At 40.7% G+C, this 15,297-nt stretch overlaps 1 protein-coding gene across 3 annotated transcripts in view; it reads right to left on the reverse strand.

Annotated features, from left to right (window-relative positions):
• The window catches only part of LOC308391566 (excitatory amino acid transporter 2-like), a 28,926-nt gene that overhangs the window by 12,650 nt on the left and 979 nt on the right, over nt 1-15,297 (reverse strand). For 2 of the 3 annotated variants that reach the window (XM_080874215.1, XM_080874213.1), the window contains exons 1-2: nt 3,165-3,422; nt 665-804 (exon numbers count right to left, since the gene is read on the reverse strand). In XM_080874215.1, the coding sequence (XP_080730341.1) occupies nt 665-804; nt 3,165-3,202 (178 nt within the window). In that variant the 5' untranslated portion in view covers nt 3,203-3,422. Of the gene's footprint in view, nt 1-664; nt 805-3,164; nt 3,423-15,297 lie in introns of those variants that run through there. The other variant, XM_080874214.1, reaches the window with a different exon arrangement.

The raw sequence follows: 15,297 nt of genomic DNA on the forward strand, positions 1-15,297 counted from the left end.
GCAAGTTCCCTTTCAAGGTTTCATCTGCCAAGTGACAGATGATCAATGATCATGCTGGCTCACTTGCTTTGTGAGCGTCCAGCCGGGTGCCATTGGATGTACACAGTACGCATGCTCACACAAGCCCACATCCATACAAGTGCAATGCAGTAACTGAATAAGTCAAATGTACACATATTTTTTAATTTACAGTTTAAAGAGTCCTGTAATTATAGACTGTATGACTGGGAGAGCCGACATAAAAACAAACCATCAGAAAGAACTACAGTTTAAACAAATCTAATTTAAGACCTTACATCTCTTCCTTTATTAAAAACTTTTTTTCTTTGGACCCTAATCAGCATGTGGTAAGATGACAGCACTTTTCATGCATCACCAGAGGCTGTTTTTATGTCCAGTACAGCACAGCTTTTGATAGCAACAGGTGGCACAGAATTGGGAAAGTTCAGAACACTCAGTCATCTTTCTGTCTGAGCACAGATGGCATCTCCTCCGCACATATAATTGAGCTAGCATAAGATTGAACTCAGTGGTAGTTAGTATCTGTGTTTAGCCCTCCTTACTTTTTATTAGGCTCTCGAGATAAAAAAAAAACAAAACCAAAACATAATAATAATAATAATAAGTAATTGAAAGAACGAAAAAACAGCGTGAGGGGGCTTACCAAGGACAGTGAGAGTGAGAAGAAGGTTCTTGAACATTTTGGAGCAGATTAGGGCACATTTCGACTGGGGCCTGGCCTCAATGGGCTCCAGGTGACTCTCGTGCATCCTCACCTCCACTTGTTTAGGCATACTGTTGGCACTGTGATATGAAGAAAGAACAAGTGATTTTTGTTAAAATCAAAGCCATCAAGTCAGACAATGTGAAAAGTACACACTTGACCACAGAACATTTTTGATGACCATGCTGTGGTGATCATGCTGTGGTCATATTCTGTCATGTGACAGTCACTGTGAGAAAGAAGACTGTTGATTCCACAACAACATACAGGAGCCTTTGAAAACTGTTTATAGCTCAAATCAAAACACTGTGTGATGAAAAATGTTTAGCATTCAAGCGTTGCCAAGCTGTCACTCGAACACTGTTTGTTCATGGTTAAGAGAGCATTCCAAAAGAAGCAAGCTGACTACAAGCTGCTGCTTCTGAAATCACAGTCCTTTGGGGTATCTCATCTCAGTTTACTGAAGGGTGATTGTGTAGCCCCAATTTTCTCAGAGCAGACTTTTGTTAGATTTTTGCAGAAACTATGAAACCTTTTTTCTGATAAAATAAAATTAATTGTGGAAAATGTTGGTAGACTTTTCAGGAATTGTTACAATGCACAGATTAAACAGAGCCTTAATTTTACAATGTTGTTGCACTGAAAAAAAAAGAGTACGAGACAAAAAATGCCTAACTATCAAATAATATATCTGTTTAGACTTGATCTTTCTATCTCTCAGTTATCATTTCAGTTTTCACATTCACAGGTAATGCTTTGAGAGCAGCTTTGTGTTGAATAAAACACAATTTTCCATAATGAGCAGCCCTGAGTAGCTTTCTGTAGTCCCACTGAGGTGTTAATGCATTTGTTTAATGAGAAGGGAGCCAGCTGTGTCTGTTATGTGACAGTTAGGTATGTGTAAGAAAAGAGAAAATAACAGGCACTATAGCTTTATGCTAATCCCTCAGCATCAAGTTAAAGAAAAAATATACACAATTAACTAGCTTGGCTTGATATATCTTTTGTCTGCTTATGGACTTTGTTGCTATTCAATGAGCCCATTACAAATTCTGGTGTGATGGACAACCAAGAACAGAAAAAATGAAATAAAGTGACCCTCACCTTCCCCCTTGCCGTGGGGTTCACAGTCTAAAAAACACAAATGGAAGCTTCAGTGGTGAAGATTATGTTATTTGGAGATATTAATGATGATGTCAAGTATTTTTTTTCTTTCTTTGTCAAAGCTAAAGCTTTTACCAAATGCAACAGAGAGCTTGAATCAAGAGGTTGTTTTGGGAGAGGAACCTCACAGCCAGCCTTGTTATTATTATGATTTTTTAGGTTTTAGTTTTTTGTGTATGCATACAATTCCACATAAAACACACACTTTCTAAGTTACACGCACCTCCCCCATTGTGTGTGCATTGTGATGTTGAAAGACTATAACAAGACCACCTGGTCACCTTCCAGGCACACAGATGGATGATTCCTAGCTCCTCTTATTAATTTCTACGTGTGAAATACAGAAAATACACGCAAACAGCAGGCAAGTAGCAGCCACATTGCACTCTATTGTGGCGTGATTGCATACTTTAGATAAAAACTCGAGGAATTCATAAAACCCCAGAAATTAAAAAATTACCATTATATAAAAATCCTATTCCACGGGAGAGATGAGTGCTGCTAATTGAATGTCCCCCTTTTTCTCTCCCTGTCATTATTTTTAGCACTATGAGAGGAAGCAGGCGATACTCTGCCATAATCCTCTCATTAACACTTCTCTCACCAAGTCAGAGACAAATGAGAGAGCAGGTTTGTGTGACCCAGTGATGGATGAATGTGAAAAAATATAGCTAAGAGTTACAGCCACTGCAGCAGCTGCATTATTTATTATCAATTTGCACCAGGAGGAAATAGCAAGGTGTTTTTGTGTTATAGAGTCATTTTGTTGGATGGAACATCCTTCTTGTTATTAACATTTCATGAGCTTCGAATTAATTACTGTGCCCTAACAAATAATTCTGAGAAGCTTCACACTTAAGTCCACAATCAGATGGGACTGGGCATCTTGTTTCAGGAAGTGTAAATGTTAAAAAGTTACTTTTGTTTCAGTATAATCAGATTTTACTAAATGTTCAGTACAAAACCATATTTCAGACCTTCAGACCTGTACAAGCCCACACACCCACAAACAGCTTCTTCCTCTCAGTCACTAATGGGATCATGTTGTAAACCGGTTAATCTTGGCTGAGAGCTTAGTCAGATTAATTGCATTACAGGACTGTAAAGCCATGAAGAGTTACTGGAGTTGTGAATAAAATGAAAACTATAAAACTATATTTTTTTCATTATATATAAAAACAAAACTTAAAAATCAATAAGTGGCTGGAGTAAAAAAAGAGAAAAAAAGTAAAAGGAGTAAATATTTATGATATGAATGGAAATACATAGTACTTACTTCATTTCTGGGGGAGTTGAGGTAAGTGCTATATACATTGACCAGGATCAAATCTCCAGTCTTTGGTATTTAAGAGGGAGTCGGCACAAGAAAGTGTTAGCAGGCGTGCAAGTGCTCCATCCAAATATGTTGCCTGATGTCAGCAGATAAGATCCCAGGTACAGCCGGTGGCTAAAAACACCTCTGCTCTGCTGACGGCAACCTGCTTTCAGCTGTCCACAAACTCCTCCGCAGCATCCAGAGAGGAGCGAGTCAACACAGTCCAGACGACAGACTTAGTCACAGACACAGCAACCTGAATGGCCCCATCCTGATGTCTGCTACATCCCCCACCGCCCACCCCCCCTCCACCACCACCACCTCCTACCCCTTGACTCCACTGCCACCAACACCCACGGCCAGCTACTCACGAATCTCACACGTGCACACATATCATACGCAGACGCACAGCCAACAAACCTAAAAGTAAATAAATAACTAAGAAGAAGAAATGGAAGGAGGAGCTAGTATCAGAGCCTATGTTTCAAATCCCCTAAACACTGTAATCCCCACAGAGAGCATGCTTCTAGACACATCCAAGTACCAGATGGATATGTGGTTCACCACATTATACACTGGTTAATCAATCAATCTATCTATCTATCTATCTATCTATCTATCTATCTATCTATCTATCTATCTATCTATCTATCTATCTATCTATCTATCTATCTATCTATCTATCTATCTAATTGACTATAGTCAATAAAACTCCAAACTGAACTCCAAAGCACAATTGACCTATGTGATTCATGTGAGGATGCTGTCACGCTGATTTCCCTCTAGTCTCCCAGCAGCATGAGACTTCACATGGCATTGAGCAGTATCACATTATTCTAATTAGGGAAATGTGTTGGAAAGCTATTTCCTCTTCAAACAAATGACCAGCTACACAACAAAAGCGAGAGGAATGCCATCTCTGTCTGTAAAGGTTGTGTCATGAGAAATCACTCATCCTAAATCCCTTAACATGTCATCCTCATTCAAAGGGCTCTCCCGCGAAAAGAGTGCAGTTTCGGGGTGAGAGCAAGGGGCTAGGACAGAGAAGAAGGGGTTACAAGGGGGAGTAAGAGGGACACTAGGGGAGAAGGGGGTACTGGGGTCGCACCATCACTTCTCAGCCAAAAGAGGGGCCTGTGAGGGGAAGGCCGAGGCAGCCATCCCCGCTTTTGGCTGGTACCATGTGAAGCTCTCTGCTTCCTCTCTCTTCCTTCTGAGGGGCTTTGTTTCACACGCAAACAGTGGCAGTGGCCCCAACTCGTCCGGCCAAGCGCTGCATCCAAACTGGCAGGAGCAAGAAAAGGAGGGGGGGGGTTCAGATGAGAGGGGGTGCAAGGGTATAGCAAGAGGGGAGTTCAGTGGGCATGTCCAGAATGCCAGTTCTTTCAGGCCACTGATGTCATGCCTGTGCCCACCGTGGGAGAGCAGCGGAGGGACCAAGGCGCCCCTTTCTCTTGCCCCCCTCCACAGTCTCTTTTTCCAGGATGAATGAATCTTTCAGAAGCAGCAGCTCATTGTGTCCCATAATCGACGGCGATTATCCCAATTTTATGCAGCCTTCCCAGTGCAAGGAGGTTCCCTGAGCGCTGGCATTGAGGGCTGCTGCGATGCAGCAAGGACCACGAGGGGTTGTCCTGGCAACACTCTGTGGTTTAGAGAAGAGGATGAAGGGGAAGGAGGAAGCTCACAGCCACACACATACATAGCATACAAACACACTGCCTGCACAAACACCCTATAAAGAGAATGTATGGCTCAAAAGATTTAAGTTTTATCTTTATCTCCTAAAAGAAAATACAAATTCATGCATTCAAAAAAAATTTAAACAAACTTCATGAGGTGTTTTGTGCTGCTTCATAATTTTTGAGCTACTGCGGTAAGTGTGGACATATGGTGCCAGTCATAAAATATGTCTACCTAATAACTAAAGAAGTTTGCATTAGAGGCTGGTTGTGTGATTACTGGTCAAATTCAGGCTATTATCATCCATGTGATAGCACAGACGGCCCATTATACACGTTTCCCACTGGTCTCTCGAGGAGCCCGATCCCCATTCTCTTGATTGGTGCATCACAATATGTTGTGATATAAAGGCAACTAGAGCAGGGCCAGGCTCCGGATATATCTGCCCCCTTTGGGCCTCACAGTCACTTGCATTACAGTGGGAAGAAATGAGCTCACACATACTGGCTGCCTAGGAGCTGTGACCACCACCAGCCCCTCAAAAGGAAGCTCTCAGCAAACACTCCAGGTTGTGCTGTGCATAAGAAGAGGGAGATAATTTCCAGGACTCTAAAGAAAGAGAGGCTTTATCACACTGCACCTCTAGATTATGCATCCCTACATGGTTGGGATTAATATGTTCAGGGACAGGTATCGATAGAGATGTCCACAGAGGGAAAAGTAATCAGTGGAAGTTCCAATAAAACAATACTGATGCAAAACTGCATGTGTTAAATATCAAATCCCAAATCACAACTGACACTGTGCTTTCCTTCCACAGTCAGTATGCTATTCTCCAACAAATAAACATTTTTAAAGATTATGTATTTTCTGCATAATATCTTTATACATCGTCTTTTTACATATTTGTGTGTCTCAGCTGTTTCTGAATGTTGTTTTCCAAAGCATGCTACACCTCTGACATTCCCATTTTAGTGTTGGTGATCCTAAATTTTCTCAATTCTGTTAATTTAAGAGAGTAGGTGTACAGTCACTCAGTGGGACACTTAAAAAGTTGTGTTAGGCCTATTCAAATTTAACCCTGCAGTGAGCTTATAGTCACAAGAAAGACACAAAGGTAAATGTATGTGAACATGAATAAAATATATTTATGCTGAAATTCATCAAAGTCACTAATCACTAACTGGAAAGCAGGTGACGTGTTCTAAAGGAAATTCTGAGGAAACTTTTCTGCAATTGTGAAGTTTTACTCACAGTCAAATAAGAGAAAAGCAACAGAAATGTAAAGCGTGTTGTTATCAATATAGTGCTGCAGATCTGGTGACAATAACAGGGGTATCCTTAAAAACATATGGGCATCCTGCCTTTGTAGGCCTAAGCACTGGTATTCAGTACCACGGTCAGTGACCCAGCCTCCGGTCTTAGCACAGATCTCCCAAATACTGACAGACTACCAAGTACTTACCACAGCTGACCCTGAGATTGTCACATGGTGTTACTGCCCATACTGAAACTATAAGGAGCTCAAAAAAGTCATACTTGTCATAATTGTACCAATATTTTTACGTGAATTCACAGACTGGAGCTTGTCAGTTTTGTCTTTCAGTGCTTCCAACAAATACAGTGATGACTCTCCTCTTCAATTAATGTCCTTCCTGAGAGATACAATTCTCAATTTCTTGTATTCAGTAGCTGTAAGACAGATTTTCTCTTTTCAAATTTCCCATTTTTCTCATTATATTTTAAAATCACAGTGTATCGCCATCTTGGCAGTGCATAAAGGAGCATTCCCTAAGGTTTCCTTTTGTTTAGCACAACTCTGTGTCCATAATGAGGCAGTCATTAGAGAGTCTCTGAGAATCCCGAAGCTTGTGTTGGAGTCTCTATAGATCGCACATGCGAAAAAGTCCCACTGTAATTAAGTCCTAACGGCCCATTATGCAGAATCATGGTTGTCACAGGAATGAATGAGGTGACTTCAATTCATCTGGATAATATCTGACAGGGAATTTAGTCTGATGGTATCTATTTCACCCAACCTCTTTACTGCTGGAGCTACAGGACACGTAGTGACACCCCAGAGTATGTTGGATGATTTTTATTATTTAAAAAGGCCGAACATCAAACAGCTATTCTCAAACCTCTCACATTCATAACCCAAGTCTCAGTTTTTATGACTCACATTCTTCTTAGACTCTTAACTGTGAAAATTTCAGCTATGTAGTGACCGCTCCTTCATTACAAGCTATCCAACTCTCCAACTCTTTTCTAAGTTCACAAAAAAAGAAGAGTCACCTGAGATGCTCTCACTCTACCGCTCCAAACCTCCCAGATGATGGGTTACACACATTTCCCACCTCCTAAGAGTGTTTCTGTGTTCATGCTGTATATGAAGTGAGGCTACAGCACTATCATTAGCAGAGGCGCATCTGTTTAACAGAACATCCCATTTTTCAACACACAGCTTTTCATGCCGTTGGTCCGATCCCCACCGGAGCTCATTAAATGAGCCAGTAAGGCAGGACAACCCCACCCCCTACTACAAACAGCTATAATGTACCCGCTACATGGCTGAGAGGCAGATGACAGGGAAGAGGGGAGGGGTTAAATGGCAAGAATGCCACATCGAGATGGATCCATAACAATGCAGTGGGGGAAGGGCGAGGGAACGGGGGGCGTCACTGATGGAGGTAAGGATGGAGACAAAGGAAAGGAATGGCAAGTGAATAAGAAAACAGCAAAGGTGAAGGGGAGAGTAATCACTTGAAGAGCAGCATGTCTCCACATTTACTGTAGGCAAGGGGCTTTTTTGTTAGCACGTTATCTGTGGACACATGACGAGCTGACATCTGTGTTAGGCAGCTGGCCCTGTGAAATTGGATTACTGCGCAAATCATGTTTCATACATCACTAGACTCACCTGACACACTCTAAAATTGAAATGAATTAAAATGACAGGATGCACGTAAAATTGTTTTTGAATATGGAATGCCATTGTCAACAATGAAAACGTCTGCTGGTCATGTTCCATGAATCAAAGGCTGGGTGAGGGGGGTTAAAGTCCGGGTCTGGATTTGCCAATAAGAGGACAAAGGAGGATGGATGTTCTCTCTCTAATTAAACAGTGCAGCCTATAGGGACTGAGCATAGCCTGAAACAGTAGCCATTACCCTGATTTCCCCACACCACCCTGCAGCGTTGCCTGAAAGGGCATGCCTGCACACATACAGCTCATTACATCATCCAGCTCAGCCAAGATACCACGTGCACATTTTGTACCTACGCTAGCATATGACTCAGTCCTAAAGACAAATATTTTGTGTAGATTTTTATATGTTATATGAATTGGATCATTTAAATAACAAGAAAAGTCTGGTTAAAATTTTAGAAGTCTATATTAAATTTTGCTTAAAAACAGCATGGAAATCATTTTAACCTCTAACAGTAAGATAATAATACCGCAGGTATAACTGTCTTCAACAATGAAACCAGTGCCTAGTATCTGTGCAACCAAATGAAATGCTTGTACTTCTTGGATATGTGCCATATGTTATCTGCATATAAAACTTGAAATAGATGTATGTACACATGGCCGTTACAGTGTTCTTAGCAAAATCACATTTCGGTAAGATGTGCTCATTAGTTGAAAATGTAATAATCTACTAAGAACATTCTATGTTTGTGTGTGTCCAGAGGAAAATGCACATCATCAGGGACGCAATATGGAAGCGTATCAGGAGAGCAGGGAAGTGTGACCGAGCTGTCAGCTGCTCACTTTCAGTGTCTCAGCATATATCTGTTTTCCTGTCATCGGTCTCTGTCTCTACCTAAGTTTCTCTCTTCTTTTCTTCCTCACACACATACAAGATACTGATACAGTACAGGATATTTTCAGCCAAGGCAGATTATCTTGAGCCTTTTTTGGTCCTGGTTCCATGAACTGGAGTATTTTAGGTATTTTTTGAAATAAACAGAATTTTACAAATTTACAATTAGTAAAGATAAAGAAGCACTTTACTATCGCTCTTCTTTCAGAGCCATGTCTTTGAATCTGAAAAGCAGGAGCTAGCTGTTGCTTACTACTAACACTTTTTACACGTGAAGCCACATGGAGTCTCCTGCTACTCTTTGGTTCATCTTTTTTCCTTTAAAGTCATGCACACTTTGTCAAACTTATGTAAATATGTATTCAGTCACAGGCAGCAAAGGAATGCCGTAGAGGGTGAGCACTCTCTCATAGACTTTTTCCACAACCTAATTATTGAAGCCAGCATATAGTGGCAGTCAATCATTATCATAGGCTCTGGGCAAAATAATTTTCAGCAATTTTCCACTGTCATAAATCCCACATGCATAAAAATCGTAGCCTGCGAGAAGATCGTAAACTTGCTTTGGATTTCAGGACGAGGAAACAAGGATTCCCAAAGATGTCAGTGGGAATGTACCAACAGGTCTGTGTAATCCATAAATGTTACATGGTAGACGTTGATTTCAGGTTATATGTCTATATATCTAGAAGACTAGATAGATAGATAGATAGATAGATAGATAGATAGATAGATAGATAGATAGATAGATAGATAGATAGATAGATAGATAGATAGATAGATAGATAGATAGATAGATAGATAGATAGATAGATAGATAGATAGATAGATAGATAGATAGATAGATAGATAGATAGATAGATAGATAGATAGATAGATAGATAGATAGATAGATAGAGCTCCTAATTAACCAGTGCATAATGTGGTGAGCCAAACGCTGCTAACAAAACCCTCTCTGTGCTCATCGGCCATTGAGGCAATCCGCTCTTGGAACACGCCAACCCTACTAGAATAATGGGCCACTTTACAGGCCTCCAAGTTAGTTCACAGAATATAGAGCTGGGAAACCGCTCGCACAGGGTTCATGGGGAGGAGGGAAAACTTAATTGTTGCCTCCATTTTTGTTTTTCATCCCCCCCCCACCCTCTCTTTCTCCTCTCTTAGTTCTGAAAAGGGGGCTGACAAACAGGCAATGGACACAATTGTTGTGTGTTCCGCTGGACAAGTGGGTGAAGTAAACAAAACTAGACTGTAGGGTCTATCGACTGGAGCTTGTCAAGATGGGATAGGCTGAGCAGTGGGGAGCAGCACACATGCAGAGGAAGGATTGGTCAGGGAGTTGTGTAAGTAGGAGGGGTGAGGGCCACTGCCAGGTCTGGGGGGGAGTTAGGTAGAAAGGGTGAGAGTAAAGGGTCCTGAGGGAATCAGGAGAGAGAGAGCAAAAAAAGAAGGGGGGGTTCCGGAAGAATTGGGGGGTGGACATGGGTGCTGAGGTTACTCTTCTAAGTGTGGGTATTGTATTTAGTGCTGAAGTTCTCATGCATGTCTTGCTTCAGCTCCCTAAAATGTCCGAAAGTGATGGAGCTCGCTGCGATTAAGTAGACAAGTAGCAGCTCTGCTTTGCGCTCCCACAGCTCAGGCTATTTACATACTCAAGAGGAACATTAATGCCAGTCGATCCCCCAAGGCTGAACAAAGAAGCACACAAACCTGCCTCTGAGGCCCATTACGCACTTAATTGAGGATTTGTGGAATAGTAAAAAGGGGCAAAGGAAGAGGAAGGTGGGTGAGACTGGGAGGGGTAGTGGGTGAAATGGGCAATTAAACAATTTCTTTGTTGTTTTTGTGTTATTTTTATGTTTTTCCCCCTTTGAGTTTCAGTAAGATTTGATTTCCAAAACATGGATTTCAAGTATCAAACATAGAAATGATAGGTAGACAAATGTAAACAGCAAAAGGAGCATCCAGTGGGATACGAGAGACTTTTCCTAAACCTAAAGACAGGTTAAACAAAAATGTTTGTTATTAATGTATTTTAACAGTTAGAAGGCCCTTTGGCATATTTTTAGTTACACATAACTGTTTTTGAAAGTCTCAATCTACAGATTAATGGAATAGCTCTATTATTGTTATTGAAAGTAGAGCATTTTTGTGATTGGATGCTACTTTCTGCAAAATGCAAAGGCATCTGACATCAAGTTAACAAAGCTGTTGTATAAACCAAAAGGAGCTCCATCTGATAATCAGTGTGAATCTGTCACGATAAATCACTGTTCAGATGAAGTCTTTTATTTGTTTTGAGCTCTAAATCTGCTTCAATTATGTTTCTTTTGTCGCCACACAATGGGATGATTGTTCATAGTGGCATGGTCTTTGGTGCCAGGAAGGAAAAAAAAAAGAAAGAAAATGAGACCCCATCTATCCTGCCTCTTCTTCCCTTTACCAATCACTATTGGAGTAATTTTGTGACTCCCCCTGCTGACCTGAATTGCAGTGTAGCAGGTGCCAATGGGATGTGGGTGGTTTGAAGTTTTTGCAAGGAGGAGGACAGTGGCAGTGATGAAGCGAGTGGGAGGGATGAGGCCTTTGCTGTACCAGTAAATGCTGACTCAAACCTCATGTGCGCACCCCCCCCCCAGCTAGTGTGGTGACCTCCAATATTAATTATGAGCAGTTATCTAATATGATGCAGAATATAGGTCAAAACAGGAATCGAAAACTGCAGATTTGCATATAATAGGCAGAGCAGATCAAGTCAGTATGTGAGGAAACTTATCTGTATTTATGTCACTTTCAGAATGTGATGGCACTGGCAGACTTTCAGTACGCATCCTTGATAATCTAACAATAACTTCTGACCCATGTCTACCAGATGGGACCAAACCCAAAATTCAGATAGTTTAGTAATGGGCCACAGGGCCAAGAACATTGCAAGCACTAAATTACACTAGAAGGCTAAAATGACATCTAATTACATGATATGAATTTTAATAAGCCACTATTACAATTTTTTTATTTCACAATAGTGTAGCAATGAGGCAATGTACCAGCCTGCAAAGCACAAAAAAGTACATAAAGTAGCACCATTTTACTTTGTTGCTGTTTATGAGTAGCCTATAGAGCACCTTTCCAGCACATATACAGAGGCCTTACGCTGTGATGGCAGAAATTCTAATAATACTGTACAATTAATTTTACTATATTTAAATAAATGTAAACTTTTTTCACTGTATTGTTTTTGTATGATGGAGTTAAGGTGTCTTTCTTTACCTCTGCTGTCAGAACCCTCATTAAGGAGAATTCTAGTCCAGCAGTACAAAATATTATTCTGAGACAAAATTTACATTACATGAGATAAACTGTAAACTTAAATGGCACCACGTGGGTGGTTTTGCTTCTTCTCCTGCACATCATCAGAGATTAATTGGGCAGTTTATATTGGTGTCTTATTGCAAAAATGAAGAAGTGCCTCATTCGTGGCCAGCAGAGATCTATCATTTTGCTGCCCAGCAGCAGTCCCGCTAGTGAATGCCTATGATTGTGTTCCTGTGCAGTCATACAGAAGTGAAGGGAGCTGGGCTCTTTGTTTGGTCATCCCATGGGAAAGGCTTAACTGTCCAGCTCTCTGAGAACCAAAACATTGGTTCTATAGGCAGAACTACAAGAGGGAAAGGAAAAAAAACAGATGATGAATCACCTTCTTCCCCATATTGGGAAGACTCACAGCTGTGATAGAGTTACAAGAAAAAGACAAATCACGATTCAAAGCCCAGAGAGAAAAGTTGGCAAAAAAAAACAGTAAAATTGAGTAAAAAAATGAAATTGGGTGATATTACTGTAATTTGGAAGGACTGGAATAAAAGCAACAGCTAGAGAAAGAAAAGGGGGAGTGCTGAATGAGTGTAAAAAGAGAGATAGAGAGATAGCGATAGACAAGCACGGGTGGTAAAGAGTGAAAAGAGGAGCTGGATGGCACTTTGGCAGCTTTTGAATGTTCCCAGGAGGATTACTCAAGCACTAGATGCCACAGACTGCCAGCGAGACCACAGAGAAGCTGGGTGAATGGAGACACACAACCACACATGGACACAGGTACACATCTCTGTGGATGTCCTCCTGCTGTGGACTGGTCTCTAGTTCACCTGTTTCCTCTCTTTCTTTTTTCTTCATCTACCATCAGTTTTCCTTCATTCTTCCACATTTCTCATCACGTTCTCCACCTCCTTTTTCATCCCATTCTAAATCACACTTGTTCTCAGTGTCTTCAATCAAGCCTTTCCAAACAGATAAGAGAACAGGTCTGACTTGCCCAGCCCCAGACAGGTAACAAGTGCTTCGAGATACATTTTTCAGAGAAAAATGTATCTCGGTCTCAAGGAGGGGAAACAACCCCACCTTCTCCCTTGCTCACCCACTCCATCATTTATCAATTTAAAAACAAAGACTTCTATGTATTACTCTCTGTCCTCCCCAGCATTTTATCTTCCTATTACTCCCACATGTTAACTCTCTCGCACTCTACCTCACACTTCTCACAGTGTAAAACCTCAGTTTGTCTGGCAAAAACTAAAGTGCTTTGGATTTCAGTGGGTGATTTTTCACCTGTTTGTTTGTTTGTTTTTGTTTGTTTTTATTTATTCCACCACATAGCTTGAATTTTCTTTGAATCAGTTCATGTCTAAATACTGCTGACTGCTTAGTTGGTCCACTGTTCCCAGTCAACTGAGTACATTAAAAAAATCTATCTACTGGATTCCTTCTCTAATAATTCTGAAGCACAACAGATCTTTATCAAGTTTCAAAACTATTGAGATTGATTGGTGGAATTTAATTTGCACTAAAGAGGATAGTCCCTGAAGAAGATATCAGTCAATCGACGCATGGATTTTTTGACAAGGCGCCATGATTTGCCTTCAGCCGGTTTCTCCACAACAATGTGAGCGTGTATGTGTATGTGAGTGTTAACCTAAACATCTGTCCTGCCCTGAGGGCAACGAATGTTGTCTTCACTAATTAAAGTAGCACTTGACAGATGTTAAGGATAACAGCTTTGGCAAAATACACTTTTGACTTGTTTCACTTCTAGAGCAAGATTGGCCATGCTGCAGGAACTTTGATGTGCATGTGTGTGTCTGTACTGCGTGTTTTTTGTGTGTGCGTGCACATGCATGACAACTGGCAACTCCTTTGTTACATGTTTTGAGCTTCCAAACTTCCGAGAGTTAAAACATATTTTAAACATATTTATTAAAATTTTACATTTTTGATAGTCATTGCAAAATTGTCTTTAAAGTTGCAATATTTGTCTTTTCAACAGTGTTACTTTGACCATTTCTATAAGCTGAAAAGCACAGAAAGAGAGAAAATTCCTTTTCCTGTCTTGTAACAAAAAATCATAAACACCCTAGAAATAATTAGTTTTTGATCCTAATTAATTCCTAACAAATGCAGGAAAGGAAGATTCAAAATTGAACTGACAGATACAGTGCCTACAAAACGTGTAATTAATTTCTTCTGTATAAGTGGATGCTAAATATATGCATCATACAAACATTGATGTGGATGCAAATTTTCATTTATGTGAAATGCTATGGCTGCACTTCACAGTGTGAAACTGCATGACAGTTTGCAAATATGCTTGCAAATATAAATGATCCCCCCTCCCTCCCCCAGCTGCATGTGTGGGTTTGCCTTGAATGTGTGTCAGGTTCAGTCATGTAAGGCAGAAAAATGCCACAGTGCAATAGTTTGCCAATATGGATCAGCTGCATGAACAGTTGCTTTACAGATTCTCGTAGCAATTACAATGAAGGTCAAGACCTCAGCGATCATGTCTCCTCATGGTACAGCCAGTTCCTCTCACAAGGCCCACCGATGGAAGAAAACATGCCCATTAAACCCAAACATATAGACTTATCTGCACTCAGGCGAAGCGCCAAACCCTGTCTAGGTTTGATCAACATGCTTTTGACAGAAGCATCCATAAACAACCCTGTAACCGTTTTCAAGACCATCCAAGATTAATGCAGAAGGCGATCAACTGAGAGTGCCAAGAGAATTGGTTTCCATGGTGACATTGATGGTGCGATTGGAAAACTGTGTGTTTGTGTGTGCTCACACCCCAACGCCCATGTGCATTCCTTTTAATATCATAAGGAAGAGTGCTGCAAGGATTGGTTTCAGATGGGGTGGCGTTTGTATCCAAAGGTAAGAAGGGGGGAAAGGGGTGGGAGGCGACAGCTCGCTATAAGATATTTTCGGGTTTTTTGTTTTTTGTTTTTTTTTAAGGGAGGAGTTCATATATTACTCAAATGCATGGTCGTCTTGTAAATGCAAGAGGCTGCCGACACATGACACCTCTACGAGGCTACGAATAGATTTTCCACAATAAAATACTTTATAAGAAGCTGCAACACAGGCTACAACTTGTTGGCTTTATCTTCAGAATCACTACACAGGCCACACAAGAAAAACACGGTTTGTTCATTAGTACGCAGTTACACCTGGTGTCAAACCAAAATTTATAATGGAACTGTAAAAAATATGTCACAGCACCTATTTACAATAAAATCTACTTTTTCTAT

Source organism: Rhamphochromis sp. 'chilingali', assembly GCF_963969265.1.
Source record: "Rhamphochromis sp. 'chilingali' genome assembly, chromosome: 2".
Taxonomy (NCBI): Eukaryota; Metazoa; Chordata; class Actinopteri; order Cichliformes; family Cichlidae; genus Rhamphochromis; species Rhamphochromis sp. 'chilingali'.